The following is a 16,188-nucleotide window of genomic DNA, read 5'->3' as shown; positions in this document are numbered from 1 at the left end:
TCGGCCAACTCAGTTCTCTGAAAAAAATCGGGGACAGAGACACGCTTGCCTATTATAAAGGGTTGGCGAATACCAGGGCTTTCTCCAGCTACCTACAGCAGAGTTGATTCAGAACCCGGTTCCATTTGAGAAAAGGTTTACCTACTTTATAGACTTTTACTTATTCTACATTGAAGAGAAAAACCAAGGGAACACATCTGCAAATTCTGATGTACTGTAACTCTGCCAAGAGCTTAGTACAGAGTTCTGCACCTAATAAGCACTCAATAAATGCAACTGATTGACAATTGTTGAAATAAGTTTATTTCAACACAATTCACAAACCTGGGGCCCAATTCATTTCATCTCCAACTGCACAGCAGCATGATCTACTTTTCTGTTTACGGTGTAAAATGAACTCTCTCTCTCTCGCTCCCCAGGATATAAACATGAAAGCAATCTTCCACCCATACATACAATTTGCTTCAGAAACAGTAAGACTCCTACCTCCAGGTGTGGTGACATTACCATACCCACTTCCTGAACAGGCACACTAAGGCAGGGAGGGTTGAAGAGGGGGTGACCTGCACTTTGCAAATCCTTCATCCCCCAGTGCGATTTCCAGATGGGTGAGGATGCCTGGAAGTCAGTGACCCTCGGAGGGACAGGACTGGGGATGGACAGGGCAGGCGGCAAACGCTGTACAGGGGAGGGAGGGAGAGTAAAGGCCAGGGCCAGCCAAGAGACATTACTCTCAGGGATGGGCCTGTCAACTTGCACGTGGGCAGCGGCCAATTCGTGGCAGACCCTTTCTTTCAGAGACGCTGCTCTATAAAGGCTGTGGCCCTACTTCACGCTACCGAGGGACCGGATGGTATTTCAGGGGCTCTGCGGGATCCAAGTGACAGATGGCTGAAATCTAAGCCAGCTGCAATGCCAAGATTAGGATCCAAGCAAGCTATCAGGGCGCAGCTGACTCATCAATCTGTGTCTCGGGTCGCACCCCTAGAGAACTTGGAGCTCCACGAGAAACGGTTAATCAAATGCAAACTTGAAAAAAAAAAGGGGGGGGGGGAAGGGAGGGGGAAGCATCAGCATCAGGTCACTAACACTGAGACTTGCCGAGCTACAGAATGCAAATTGGAATTTCAGGCTGGTCACTAGACCTCATGCCATTTCTGATTCCAGAAATAGGTTTTGCCCTTGCTAAACTATTGCATTAAAAGTCTCACTATTAGAGACATTTCCTACCACTTTGTCAGAAAGTGGCGGACAAGAGAAGGTACCTGGAATCTTGACCAACCCCCTAATTTTGTCTCTACAGCCCAGAAAACAACCTTCCCAAGGCTTCCTCCAACTCAACCACCCTTTTGCCTTAACCCGCTCCCCTGCCCGCCCGCCAGCAGGCCCGGCGCTTCCCAAGTTAAACATGGTCTCGGACTCCAGCGGGCAGCTGCGTTTCTCATCACCGTGGTTTCCCTTCGACGGGGCACTCGGCTCAAGTACGACTATTCACGAAGGGCAGCAGCCGGGCGACCCACCTCCCCGACGACCTGCCGGGGAATGATGACTAGAGCCGAGATGGCTTCGAGGCCTAGGTGCGTTCTGGAAGGTCGGAGGGGGAAGGGGGGCAGAGGGTTGGGGGGCGGAGGAAAGGTGTTGGAGCAGTACCCATGCCATCTGATGAACGGCGAGGTTCCCGTGCGGGCTAGCGGCACTGACCCCCCGGACTCAGAATCTCACTTGGGCCTTAAAATGCATCTGCTTGGTGGCGTTGTTGCTCATTCCGGTCTTCAGCATCCACTTGGACTTCATCCGCTGGACGTACTGCATGTCGCGCTCCCGTGCAAGAGTGGCCCCTGTGGGTGGCAGTGGGCAGAGAGGGAGGGAAGGAGAAAAGACAAGGCAAAAGGCCAGTCATTTGTGGTTCTGGGGGAAAAAAATCCAAGAACTGCTGGGATGCCGGCGGGATAATCTGGCGGGCTTTCCGTCCACATCGGAGGGGGCAGCGGGACAGAGTACTTCCACGGCCAAGGCGTGCAAAGTAATTGACGAGAGAAATGGAATGGGTCTTACAATTCTCCAATAACAGGACGGTGGAGGAGACCCCAGACATAAAGTCTAGTCTGATCTTTAAGAGATTTAATCGTCTGCATCCCGGCCTCTCCGGAAGCTTGCTCTCCTCCTCCCAGACGCCCTAGTTCCATGGAGACAGGAGAACCCAGTTCCCACAGCAGATGCAGCAGCACGATGAGTTCTACCAATGTCAGCCTGGCAGCGGTTCTAAGCCGGGTGACCCCTAATGCTCGATGTGGAGGGCTCGCTTAGGGGAAATGACTGACGGGCCACACGGGTAATCAAGCTTCTAAAGAGCAGGGACCTCGTCTATTAAATCTCTGGTTCCAGCGAGGGCTTAAGACGGATTCTTGAGGAGAAGAGGAGGAAAGAGCCCCGCAAGAGTCGGAGGACGTCGGAGAGCTATTTTTGCCTTTTCAAGATGTGAGAGCCAAGAATTTACAACTTTCAGGACTGCTTTAAGCCCAGAGCTCTGAGCCTCTCCCCCTTACAGGACTCCACCTCTAAGGGGAGCTCCCAAAGCCCAAAGCCACTGATTATCTGGATTCTGTGGCATACTAATAAAAACAACAATAACAGTAGTCTGCAGCTTAATATTAATAACAATAGTATTTGTAAAGTGCTTACTATGTGTCAAGTCCCGTACTAAGCGCTGGGGTAGAAACAAGATAGTCAAGTCCCACATGGGGCTCAAAATCTAAGTAGGAGGGAGAACAGGTATTGAATCCCCGTCTTACAGAAGAGGGCTCTGAAGCACAGAGAAGTGAAGTGACTTGCCCAGGGTCACCGAGAAGCCAAGGGTCAGCCCCGGGAATCTAATCCAGATCCTCGGCCTCCCAGGCCTGGCTGCCTAAGCCCAAATCCCAGGGCGGCCCTAGGCAGTCACCATAAATGTGGCGGCCGTGAAGGTCCGGAGACGTGACCTCTAGCCCGTGCCGCGAGGACCAGAGATGAGTTGGGAGAGGAAGCAGGCTGTCCCCAGGCAGGTAGAGGCTTTGGCTGGGGGTTGCGGGGGTGCCCTAGAACGTTCAAAAAGGAGTCAAGAGTGAAGGTTCAATCATTTAAGCTTTTGTGGCCCGCAGAGAGACGCCTCTGCCTGGATGGCTGCCAGGCTTGGGGCACTTCCCCACCAACAACTTCCGGAGCAAGTGGAAGGAGAAGGGGAGATGGAAACCAGCAAAACACCTCGGAAGGTCCACAATGAGACACCTCCTCAAAGAGTCCTCCTCTGATTTAATTTCCTTATCCCCGGGGCCCAGCCTCCCAACTACCACCTGGGCACTGATGTTTTGGGCAATGACGGTTCTAAACCTTAAGGCCCATTTCTCCACCATTTCGGTCGTAAGCTGCTCAACGAAGGGTTTCAGCCCACCTCCCCACCCCGGCTTGAGGAAAATCCACCCAAGAGCCCCGGTGGGAAAGTCAGAAAATATCCACGAAGGGTTTCCATCCCGAACGGCGCTTCCGCCGACCCATCGCCCCACCCGGCCGGGCTGTGGAATCCTCTCTGGAGTGAGCATCCGCAGCGGCTGCTCACGCACGAAACCCACTGAAGCCACAAGTCTACCCTAAAGGCATTCTCAAATGACAACAACGCTGGGGCCGGGGATGAGACAGAAAGGCTCCGGGGATGGGCCCGGATGGTCTGGTTTCGGAAGCCGCAACCTACCGGTGCTGCCGGTCCAGCCCAGGGCCCGGTAGTGGCGAAGCACCCTGCCCACCGCGTTCTGGTTCTGGGCCACGGCCACTGCTCTCGAAGCGCCGAACCTCTGCTTGTAGTACCTCATCAAGGAGCGATGACCGATTCTGGCACCTGCGGGGAAAGACGGTGGGAAAGGACGGCGGGGCACGATCGCGCGGCTGCGGAGTAACCCGGAACAGGACGGGTCCCCTGGGGCGGGGTCACCGGCTCAGAAGGCCAGTGGCGGGAAGCGCTCGACAGGTCGGAAAGCGAAGAGGAAGGCATGCGACCCCCATTCGTCAGCAAGCACGCTGAGGGCCAAAGAATGGCCAGAGGCTCAATAATCCTAGCCCCGGGAATCACTGGCTGAAAGGGAAAAGTTAAAATAAATCAAACAGAAAGAGCAGCTTCGACTCCTTTAATGCATCTCTTTCCAGGAACTCACATAGTCAAAAATCCAATCAGTCCCGATAACATCTCTGTGAAGGGGTAGGGGACAAACACTAGCCTTGAGGGGAGAGAGACACACACTGACGGGCCAGCAGGGACTGCAGACGGCAAGCCCAGGAACAGGCCTGCCAGTGTGGAGGTCCTGCGCTGCCCAGAACTGCAGAGGAAACTAACTGAGGTCTGGGCTGGTGCAGGAGGAGCTGCAGGAGAGGATGCTCACGGAACAAAGAGATCACGGGTGCAAAGAAAGGCCTAGAGCTCCAGCTGGGTTGCTGCGTCTTCGGTTACTCTATCCTCGTGATTAACACAGACACGCATAACTGAAGGGGGCGGGGGAGAGAAGAGAATCAAAACTGCTCCTGGATAACCTGGACGAGCCAGAAAAACAAATATTTTTGCCTTCCCCTGTTTCTCCTAAAGAGGAATATGAGACTTTCACACTAGAGGTAGACTTACTGCTGGGGGGGGGATAAAAATAAAAATGAAAAGCCGGACATGGTCTCCGCACCATTTATTTCACTCTGGTCTACTCTCTGTTGATCTAATCACTTCCTTCCTATTTTCCTGGGTTACTTCTGCTACAGAATGGATATAATTCAGGATACTCTGTCACCACTGGCTGTCTACTTACTGGCCACATTTGTCATCTGTTGACCAAATAATAACTCTAATAACTGTTCACCTGGAGTCTTCCATCTACTCCCTACGCAAGTAACCACAGGCTTAAACCCCAAATGGGCAGCCACCCAAACACATTATTTCTCCATGGAAACACACTCCACCAAAAAGGGAATTGGAAATTTCCCCCCAAACAGTGCTGATTTCAAATTGGGGCCAAAGCATGTGATAGGAGATGGGAAGTGGAGAGGAGGGGAAGAAGAGACAGGAGGGAGCAAACTCCAGGGATGCAGACCTTAAAAAAAAATAAAAACAAAAACCCAAAAGCAACTTTCTTGGTATTCCCATCCGACTGCTTCTGGGCTTTGGGCGTACTTAGCTCCAGGCCTCAGTCGACGCTCTGCTGGCGGTCCTGGGCACTGTTTTGAGGCCACTGGCCCAAATGAGGGGATACTGGAGCCAGAGGAAATTAAGAAACCACATCTACCTTCACGCCCATGGATTTCTGGTTTTCCTACTTAAAACGAGACCCAAATTTCCTGGCCCTTCCTACGATCTGCTCTCCCAGCTTCCCCCCTTCCGGGAGGGCAGGGGAAGAGCTGTCCAATGAGACGGGGTCCTCAGAAGCCGGGATATGGTACCCGGGGACGTCGGGCTGCACCTAGGAAGTCAACAGCTCCCTCACCATCAAGCTGCAGAGCAGCACCTGACGAGATCTCACAAATTCAACTCTCCTACTGACGATTCAGTGGGAGGTGTGTTTCTCTGAGCATCCTGGCACCAAGGCCACAGAACGGCCGCAGCCTGAACCGTTCAGGAGGTCGATGACGGATACCCGTGGGCCTGAGGAAACGCACCAGGAGGAAACCCCAGAGCCGTCGACTGCCCTTCTCCATTTCCGACAGGGCTAGGTCAGGATATACTGTGTCTGGTGGGATGACTGCCCGGAAATTATTCAACAGTAATGCTGGCATTAGTGCAGCCAATCAATAGACTCATACTCTTAGGCCCCAATATAGATCCGCAAGGTCCTGGGAAGGGCTCCCACGACGCCACACCCTCCCCGCGCCCATGACTTGGAGCAGCAAGCGTGTCTGCAGGGAGGGAGCTGAGCCTCCCCCCGCTCTCCTGACATCACCAGCCGAGGTCTTCTGGAGCAGGCCGCGGTCCCCGAGATGGGCCGGAGCCGATCGCGAGCGGCGGCTCGGCTTCCGCTCCGGATCAGAGCACAGCGGAGCCGGCCTGAGCCCCCGTAGAGCGTAAGCTCCCTGTGGGAAAGCATCGTGTCTACCGATTCTGTTGTACCGTACTTTCCTCAAGCGCTTAATACAGCGCTCGGCATCCAGAGACCGCTCAAGAAACACCATCGATTGACTGATGAAACGGAGAGGTGCAGGAAGTTTTGGGATGGAGGTCGGAGACCGGGCTGGGGAGAGCAGGAAGGCCCGCTCAGGGGCCCGTTTGCTAGGGAGAGCTGGGTCGCAACTAGACTGTTTGACTGACGGCCACGACGGAGCCAAACACTTCGGGGGTTAAGATTTGATGGCAATTTCATTCTTATAAAGAAAGATCTCCATCCAACCAGTTTTTTGGGGGACCTACGATCCACCCCATCTGTCAGTCGGGAGTCTAGACTCGCAAGTGTCCACATTTCGCATCACCTTGCCCGGTTCTGGCTGGCCACGGGGGAAAATAATTCGGTCCGGGGTGGAAGTGTACTGAGCGACTAAGGTAGGAAGCTATGTAAGGGGCCAGAGTGCCCTCTGCTGGACATCCACCGCCACGGACACTACAACTTGACACCTCCTCAAACTCAATACGCTCGCTGAGCCCACAGACTCAGATGCTCAAGAGATTCAGGGATTGAGAGACCACAAGTTCAGAGAACCACAGTGCCCTACCCAAATCACTACCACCACGAGCCAACCCCAATTACTCGACGATGATTGCCGCTAGTTCAACGGGAAGAGCTCTGCTCTGGGAAACCTAAGTCCTGCTCCTGCCTGGGGCTGGCTAATGTGGGTGAAGGCCACACATGCATATTGCAGTGGGCCAGCCCCTTGCCTGCCTATTCGCGTTTGTTTGTATTTATTACTCTATTTATTTTATTTTGTTAGTATGTTTTGTTTTGTTCTCTGTCGCCCCCTTCTAGACTGTGAGCCCACTGTTGGGTAGGGACCGTCTCTATATGTTGCCAACTTGTACTTCCCAAGCCCTTAAGTACAGTGCTCTGCACACAGTAAGCGCTCAATAAATACGATTGAATGAATGAATGAATACTCTGTGCCCCTAGGGGGACTAAACCAGATGAGGTCTTTTGCACAAGTAGTGGTAGTTACGACTGCCATGGTTTTCCAGGTCCAAATTTGGGCTTCTTTATCGCTCCAGGCCACTGATCCGCATTCTCCCCGTTCGACTGGGGAGAGGGACAAAGGACGGAGAGGAACAGGGACCCCAGAGAGGCACCAGCCGAGTGGCAGCCCAGGACTGGCATGAGCTCTGAATCTTCCCCAAGCCTTCAAATTCTATCTCTAGTTGAATGTCCATTTATCTCAAACCCCTTCGACTTCCACTCGAAGTCCCATGGGGCACAGGGTATCTTATCTATCCCAGGATTCGAGGGGCAGGATGTGCTTCATAAACGCCTGGTCGTTACTACTGCTTCAGACAAGGCAACTCAGAACCCCCCGTCTGCTGCTATTTCAAGAAAACGTATGAGTATTCAGCCACTTTCCAAAGTCCCCCAATGTTTGAGGAGGTGCCCCGCCTGTTCCAGGGTCGGCTGCCCTAGAGAAGGCAGGCTTCTCTAGGCATCTCTCTTGCCCAAATTTCTGATTCCTAGCCTTCTACCAACCTACAGAGGGAAAAATGAGGTAATTAAGGGACAAGTTGCTTGGCTTTATCACACAGCAGAAGCAAAGGAGTTTGGGTGTAATGTGTCACTCCTTCCTTGCATGCACTATCAAAGGGTTTTTAACGGAGGCCCTTACCTGAAGGGAGAATCAGCTCCATACTATCGTCATCGTACTCCAAGTTCTTTTTCGCAGGCAGTTCCTCGGACATCTCTGCATCCTCCCCTTCCTTGTAATCTGGGTAACTACTCCTAAAATCGTGCAGAAAAACAAAGCCAAACATCCATTCAACCAAAGCCGTGTACTGCAATCTCGGGCAGGTTAGCCATCTTAGGGTGCCTACTGATCACACACACACACACACACACAAAAAAAAAAAAAAACAAAAACCAGACTCTAAAATTGCCCTTATTCTAGGGAGGGTCAGCTGAGTGACTTGAAAAATCCCCTCCCTGCTCATCCCCTGGGCCCTGCTAGCTTCCACCTCCGGGTCGCCCCACCTACCCCCAACTCCGCAGTCAAGGTATCCTTTAGCCTTTCGTATGTCTCTAGGGTCTCCATATCTCCCTCTATTCGTTCATTCAATCATATTTATTGAGCACTTACTGTGTGCAGAGCACTGCACTAAGCGCTTGAGAAGTGCAAGTCGGCAACTGTGGGCAGAGAACGTTTACCAATTCTGTTCTACTATACACTCCCAAGTGCTTCAAGTGCAGTGCTCTGTACACAGTAAGCACTCAATAAATACCACGGATTAATAGGGTTGTGGGAGGGAGGAAGGGAGGATGAAAGAGGTTTCTAGTCCCATGGACTTCTCTCACGTTTCTGGAAGGAAAGCTGAAGGAGGCAAGAAAAAGCAGGCTTGGAGCCTCCTGAGGGAAGCAGGGGGAGACACAGCCCTTGGCTCAATTCATTAGAGTTGTGGGCAGGAGACCCAACCCGCAACTGCAGGGGAGTTGTACTGAACCTGTGGAGCGGCTCAAAAAAAAAAAAAAAAAATCAATCCGTGGAAGGAGCCGACGGAGTGAAGCCTGAAAAGCTTTGGAACCGAACAGAGCGTGGCTCATTGGAAAGATCCCGGGCTTTGGAGTCAGAGGTCATGGGTTCAAATCCCGGCTCCACCACCTGTCAGCTGTGTAACTTTGGGCAAGTCATTTCATTTCTTTGGGCCTCAGTTCCCTCATCTGTAAAATGGGGTGAAGACTGTGAGCCCCCCGTGGGACAACCTGATCACCCTGTAACCTCCCCAGCGCTCAGAACAGTGCTTTGCACATAGTAAGCGCTTAGTAAATGCTATCATGACGACACTGATTTCAGAAGGGACCAGAGAGCTGACCCCACGGGGAGGCTGTCCACAGCCTCCCACCCCGCCACGCTCCCGGCCCCCTGTGGGTGTGGGGGACAACTAGAGGGCCAGAAAGGCTGCCTTTGGGTTCTGGCTGGAGCCAAGCAACTCCAGTCTCGGGGTATTTCAACTTTCAGTGGTCAACTCTGAGTTTTGGTGTTGGAATGGCGACTGCTCTGAGCTATCATGAGAAAGCACAACCCTCGGCCCTCTGCCTGCTAGCGTTTATCTAAATTGCCTTCCGACGCTGAAGAAATAATCGACGACGCATTCTGCTAATGGTGCGTGTGTGCGCCGATTCGATCGCACCGTGCCCACACAGACACCGACCCTCGTCGCACTGTCGTTTCTGTGGCTCGCAGCACACTCAGCGCCGTCGGCACTTTCTACCCCCTTTATCTTTGTGAAGCCTTGGCTCATAAAGAGTCACTCTTTCCTTGGCCTTAGGGTGCCATATCAGAACAGAAGCAAGTCGGTGCAGTTCCACTAATATCTTTAAAATAACCATTTTAAACTAAAGCTTTGCTTTGCCGTGGGTGGGGGTTTTCCGAGGGCCATGAAATGGGTTCATTTTCACTCAGGTTCCTTTACTAGTGAACCCAGCCTGTGATGCCTGGCATTTGGCACATCACCTCAACCTTGTGCAATCAACGATTTACCTAGACCCACAGGGTTCTGGAGAATTCAGAAACAGTACAGGATAGTTCTCTGTCTCCCCCTCTTAGACTGTGAGCCCACTGCTGGGTAGGGACTGTCTCTATATGTTGCAAATTTGTACTTCCCAAGCGCTTAGTACAGTGCTCTGCACATAGTAAGCGCTCAATAAATACAATTGATGATGATGATGATGATGATGATGATGATAATGATGATAGAGCCCCTGCTGGACCATTTCTCTACAGCCCCCTTCCCACCCGCCATAACGGTAGGCGAGGGACTTCCTACCTAAAATCATAAAAGTCTGCAAATTCCAGCGCGGCATCTCCCTCGGTGAAGAGTTTACAGTGGCTCTTGTCATTCATGTGGGCTTGCACTGCTTCCGTGGAGTAGAAGGATTTTCCTTTCTCGTTGCACCACAAGCAGATCTTCCCCACACCAACTTTTTCCCCTGGGAGAGGGAGAAGGAGAGGGAGAGGGAGAGAAAAAGAGAAAGAGAGACAGAGGGTGAGCAGGAGAATCAAAACAACTCTCGACCTGAGTCCAATTTTCACAGTACAATTCAAATCAACCATTCACCCGATGAAAAACAGTCCATACCTGACAGCTTCAAGAATATGATGATTTTTACCAACCACAAAACACGCTTACCAGACAAGTGGATCCTACCCTGCCCGCTTCCTTTCCTCGCCCCCCCGCCCAGCCAGAGAAAAAGAGTTTTCTACTTACCTAGATATTTAATTAGCCCTCTAAGATCCGAAAGGAATTCGACGTCGGGGATAAAGAAGCTGTGGACTTTGGTCATGTGAGCCACGTTTTTCATGAGGGAGCTGGAGTGATGGGAGCAGAACAAGCAGTCGGTGACAGCGATGGCGCCAGCAGGTGCGCTTTCCCCACCTCCAGCTCCCCCATCTTGCTCTTCGAGAACATCCATCTCTTCGAGATCTTCGGAGTCGACCTCTTCATCCGAATCCACGTCTTCCCAGCCTTTAGAGTTCAAAAGTGAAGCTATTTTTATAACTTGCTAAGGACATCCACACCTACCAATCCATGTCATTTACTGACTGCCTTCTGCTGCACTGCACTGTACAACACACTGGGGAGAGCACAAGGGAACTCTGATCCGACGTGATCCCTGCCACCAAGGGCCTTACAATTTAGTGAATCTACACTGGATGAAGTTATCAACCACCGATTTAAGATGGTAGGATCGGTCTTCCGGATTCCTCAAATCGGTAAACCCACTGTGGGTGGGGAAACGTTTCCACCAACTCGATTATCCTATACACTCCCAACCACTAAACGCCATGATCTTCACCCGGTAAGTACTCAACAAGTAGGGTTGCTTGATTTCTTTTGCCACTGCCTCGCTTATGACACCTAGATTACCACTTTGAATCTCACAGTCTAGAAAGGGGAGACCGACAACAAAACAAAACACGTAGACGGGTGTCAAAGTCGTCAAATAGAAGCAAAGCTCCATGCACACCATTAACAGAATAAATAATAAATACCTTAAGTTTTAAATAAAAGTAAAATAAATAGTATGAAGACTAATGAGCCCCCCCATGGGACCACCTGATCACCTTGTACCTTGAGAAGCAGTGTGGCTCAGTGGAAAGAGCACGGGCTTTGGAGACAGAGGTCACGGGTTCAAACCCCGGCTCTGCCAATTGTCAGCTGTGTGACTCTGGGCAAGTCACTTGACTTCTCTGTGCCTCAGTTACCTCATCTGTAAAATGGACATGCCCTTTGTGGGACAACCTGATCACCTTGTACCCTCCCCAGCGCTTAGAACAGCGCTTTGCACATAGTAAGCACTTAAGAAACGCCATCATCATTATTATTATTATTATTGTACCTATGCCAGCGCTAAGAAAGGCGCTTGGCACATGGTAAGTGCTTACCAGATGCCACCATCGTTAGTACTGCAGCCTGGCTCAGTGGAAAGAGCCCGGGCTTTGGAGTCAGAGGTCATGAGTTCAAATCCCAGCTCCACCACTTGTCAGCTGTGCGACTTTGGGCAAGTCACTTTACTTTTCTGGGCCTCAGTTCCCTCATCTGGAAAATGTGGATTAAGCCTGTGAGCCCCCCAGGGGACAACCTCATCACCTTGTAACCTCCCCAGCGCTTAGAACAGTTCTTTGCACATAGTAAGCGCTCAAGAAATGCCATCATTATTATCATTATCGTACCTATCCCAGTGCTCAGAACGCCGCTTTGCACACAGTAAGCGCTTAAGAAATGCCCTCATTAGTATTATAGTACCTATCCCAGCGCTTAGAACGTCGCTTGACACATAGTAAGCGCTTAAGAAATGCCATCATTATTATCATCGTACCTATCCCAGCGCCTAGAACGCCTATTTGCACATAGTAAGCGCTTAAGAAATGCCTTATTATTATCGCACCTATCCCAGCACTTAGAACAGCGCTTTGCACATAGTGAGCGCTTAAGAAATGCCATCGCTATTATTATCGTCGCACCTATCCCAGCGCTTAGAACGTCGCTTAGCACACAGTAAGCTTTTAAGAAATGCCATCATTATTATTATTATCGTACCTCTATCCCAGTGCTTAGACCACCGCTTGGCACATAGTGAGTGCTTAAGAAATGCCATCATCGTTATTATTATCGTACCTATCCCAGCGCTTAGAATGTCGCTTGGCACATAGTAAGCTTTTAAGAGATGCCATCATTATTATTATTATCGTGCCTATCCCAGCGCTTAGAAAGTCGCTCGGCACCTAGTAAGCGCTTACAAAATGTCATCGTCATTATTACCACCGTACCTATCCCGGCGCTTAGAAAGTCGCTCGGCACCTAGTAAGCGCTTAGGAAATGCCATCGTCATTATTATCATCGTACCTATCCCGGCGCTTAGAACGTCGCTTGGCACCTAGTAGGCCCTTAGGAAGTGCCATCGTCATTGTTATCATCGTACCTATCCCGGCGCTTAGAACGTCGCTTGGCACATAGTAGGCCCTTAGGAAGTGCCATCGTCATTGTTATCATCGTACCTATCCCGGCGCTTAGAACGTCGCTTGGCACCTAGTAGGCCCTAAGGAAGTGCCATCGTCATTGTTATTATCGTACCTATCCCGGCGCTTAGAACGTCGCTTGGCACATAGTAGGCCCTTAGGAAGTGCCATCGTCATTATTATTACCGTACCTATGCCGGCGCTTAGAACGCCGCTTGGCACATAGTAGGCGCTTACGAAATGCCATCGTCATTATTATTACCGTACCTATCCCGGCGCTTAGAACGTCGCTTGGCACCTAGTAAGCGCTTACAAAATGTCATCGTCATTACTACCACCGTACCTATCCCGGCGTTTAGAACGTCGCTTGGCACATAGTAGGCGCTTAGGAAATGCCATCGTCATTATTATTATCGTGCCTACCCCGGCGCTTAGAATGCCAATTGGCACATAGTAGGCGCTTAGGAAATACCATCGTCATTATTATTACCGTACCCATGCCGGCGCTTAGAACATCGCTTGGCACATAGTAAGTGCTTACAAAATGTCATCGTCATTACTATTACCGTACCTGTCCCAGCGCTTAGAAAGTCGCTTGGCACATAGTAAGCGCTTACAAAATGTCATCGTCATTATTATTACCGTACCCATGCCGGCGCTTAGAACGTCGCTCGGCACATAGTAGGCGCTTAGGAAATGCCATCGTCATTATTATTATCGTACCTATCCCAGCGCTTAGAAAGTCGCTTGGCACCTAGTAGGCGCTGACGAAATGCCATCATCATTATTATTATCGTACCTATCCCGGCGCATAGAACGTCGCTTGGCACCTAGTAGGCGCTTAGGAAGTGCCATCGTCATTATTAGTACCGTACCTACCCGAGCGCTTAGGAAGTCGCTCGGCAGCTAGTAGGCGCTTAGGAAATGCCATCGTCATTATTATTACCCCGGACTGAGCCCCTTCCTTCCTCTCCCCCTCGTCTCCCTCTCCATCCCCCCCCATCTTACCTCCTTTCCTTCCCCACAGCACCTGTACATATGTATATATATTTGTACATATTTATTACTCTATTTATTTATTTATTTTACTTGTACATATCTACCCCATTTATTTTATTGTGTTAGCACGTTTGGTTTTGTTCTCTGTCTCCCCCTTTTAGACTGTGAGCCCACTGCTGGGTAGGGACCGTCTCTCTAGGTTGCCCATTTGTACTTCCCAAGCGCTTAGTACAGCGCTCTGCACATAGTAAGCGCTCAATAAATACGATTGATTGATTGATCACCGTACCTATCCCGGCGCTTAGAAAGGCACCTAGTGAGCGCTCCCCAGCCGCCGCCTCCCCCCTCGTTAGTACTGTTGCAACGATTATTCCGGGCGGGCCGCTCACCGTCGTCCTCCCCGTCGTCCGGCTGTTCTTCGCGGCGGTCCCGCTGCCGCTGGAACCAGCGGAGCCGGGGGGGCGGGCCGCGGCGGGCGGGCGGGCCCGACGCCCCCTCCTCCCCGTGCCGGTCCCCCTCCCGGTGGCGGGGTTTGGGCGGGGAGGGCCTGGGCCTGACGGCGTCCCTGATGGCCTCGTTGACGGCGTCGTGGTCCGGGGGGCCCCCGGCGGGCAGCCCCTTCTCCAGGTTCTTCCGGTTGCGCCCGGCCACGGCGGTGCGGGCGGCCCGGACGGCCTCCTCCTGCAGGCCCCGGTGCCGCCGGGCCCGCACGTGGTTCTCGTAGGCCTTCAGCGAGCCGAACTTCTTGGCGCACACGGCGCAGTAGGTGGGGCCGCCGGGGCCGCCGGGGCCGCCGGGGCCGCCGGGGCCGGGCCCGTCGTCGGCCCCCCCGGCCCCGTCGTCGGGCCCCCCGGCCCCGGCCGCCCGCTGCGCCCGCCGCACCCGCTCCGGGAAGCCGTCGGCCGTGACGGGCGGCAGGGCGGCCACCTTCCGCTTCAGGTTGTAGCGGTGCCAGTCCGTCTTGTAGTGGGCGCGCTGGGGGGCCGCCTCCTCAAACCACACGCGGCAGGTGATGCACGTGTACGACGCCATCGCCGCTGGCGGCCGGTCCGATCCGGTCCGGTCCGGTCCGGTCCGGTCCGGTCCGGTCCCGGGCGGCGCGAGGGTGAGGGCCGAACCAAGCTGGCGGGAGAGAAGCGTCGCGCGACCGCCACCACTTCCGCTTCCGGGTCACTCGTCGCCCCCCGCTGAAGTTCACGCGCGGCGCCACTTCCGGCGGCCGGGGAAGGCCGCGTCTCCTGAGCGACGGAGCATGCGCACTAACGATCATAATGGCGGCCTTTCTGAAGCGCTTACTATAATGATAATAATAATGGGGATGGCATTTGTTAAGCGCTTACTATGTGCAAAGCACTGTTCTGAGCGCTGGGGGGGCACACAGGGTGATCAAGTTGTCCCACCTGGGGCTCACAGTCTTCATCCCCATTTCTCCAGATGAGGCGCAGAGAAGTGAAGTGACTTGCCCAAGGTCACACAGCAGGCTTGTGGTGGAGCCGGGATTCGAACCCACGACCTCTGGCTCCAAAGCCCGGGCTCTTTCCGCTGAGCCACGCTGCTTCTCAATCGATCAATCGTAGTTATTGAGCGCTTACTGTGTGCAGAGCACTGTACTAAGCGCTTGGGAAGTCCAAGTTGGCAGCATATAGAGACGGTCCCTACCCAACAGTGGGCTCACAGTCTAGAAGGGGGAGACAGACAACAAAACCGAACATATTAACAAAATCAAAGCAATCAATCGGATTTATTGAGCGCTTACTGCGTGAAGAGCACCGTACTAAGTGCTTGGGAAGTCCAAGTTGGCAACATTCTAGAGACGGTCCCTACCCAACAGTGGGCTCACAGGCTAGAAGGGGGAGACAGAGAACAAAACCGAACATATTAACAAAATCAAAGCAATCAATCGGATTTATTGAGCGCTTACTGCGTGCAGAGCACTGTACTAAGCGCTTGGGAAGTACAAGTTGGCAACATTCTAGAGACGGTCGCTACCCAACAGTGGGCTCACAGTATAGAAGGGGGACACAGAGAACAAAACCGAACATACTAACAAAATCAAATCAATCAATCGGATTTATTGAGCGCTTGCTGTGTGCAGAGCACTGTACTAAGCGCTTGGGAAGTACAAGTTGGCTACTATGTGCGAAGCGCCGTTCTAAGCGCCGGGGGGGGAGGATATAAAGTGATCAGGTCACCCCACGTGGAGCTCGCAGTCTTAGTCCCCATTTGACAGATGAGGTCACTGAGGCCCGGAGAAGCGAAGTGACGTGCCCAAAGTCCCACAGCTGACAAGTGGCGGAGCTGGGATTTGAACCCGTGACCTCTGACTCCCAAGCCCAGGCTCTTTCCACTGAGCCACGCTGCTCCTCGAGTGAGAGACAGAGCCAGAGACAATCAATCAATCAATCAATCAGTCGTATTCATTTAGCGCTTACTGTGTGCAGAGCACTGTACTAAGCGCTTGGGAAGTACAAGATGGCAACATACAGAGACAGTCCCTACCCAACAGTGGGCTCACAGTCTAAAAGGGGGAGACAGGCAGAGACAGATAGT

The 16,188-nt window shown here is 52.4% G+C and overlaps 1 protein-coding gene across 1 annotated transcript; it reads right to left on the bottom strand.

Moving 5' to 3' along the window:
- Window positions 1-280: 280 nt before the first annotated feature.
- ZNF622 (zinc finger protein 622) lies at window positions 281-14,756 on the bottom strand. The gene is made up of 6 exons (XM_038770353.1): window positions 14,028-14,756; window positions 10,388-10,645; window positions 9,947-10,109; window positions 7,795-7,907; window positions 3,725-3,868; window positions 281-1,838 (listed from the first exon to the last, which is right to left on the bottom strand). Exons 1-6 carry the CDS (start codon window positions 14,668-14,670, stop codon window positions 1,711-1,713), a joined length of 1,449 nt encoding a protein of 482 aa, XP_038626281.1. The 5' UTR covers window positions 14,671-14,756; the 3' UTR covers window positions 281-1,710.
- Window positions 14,757-16,188: the final 1,432 nt, after the last annotated feature.

Source organism: Tachyglossus aculeatus, chromosome X3, assembly GCF_015852505.1.
Source record: "Tachyglossus aculeatus isolate mTacAcu1 chromosome X3, mTacAcu1.pri, whole genome shotgun sequence".
NCBI classification, from domain to species: Eukaryota; Metazoa; Chordata; class Mammalia; order Monotremata; family Tachyglossidae; genus Tachyglossus; species Tachyglossus aculeatus.
Note: the sequence above shows the minus strand (reverse complement) of the source record. Positions and strands in the feature narration are given on the sequence as shown.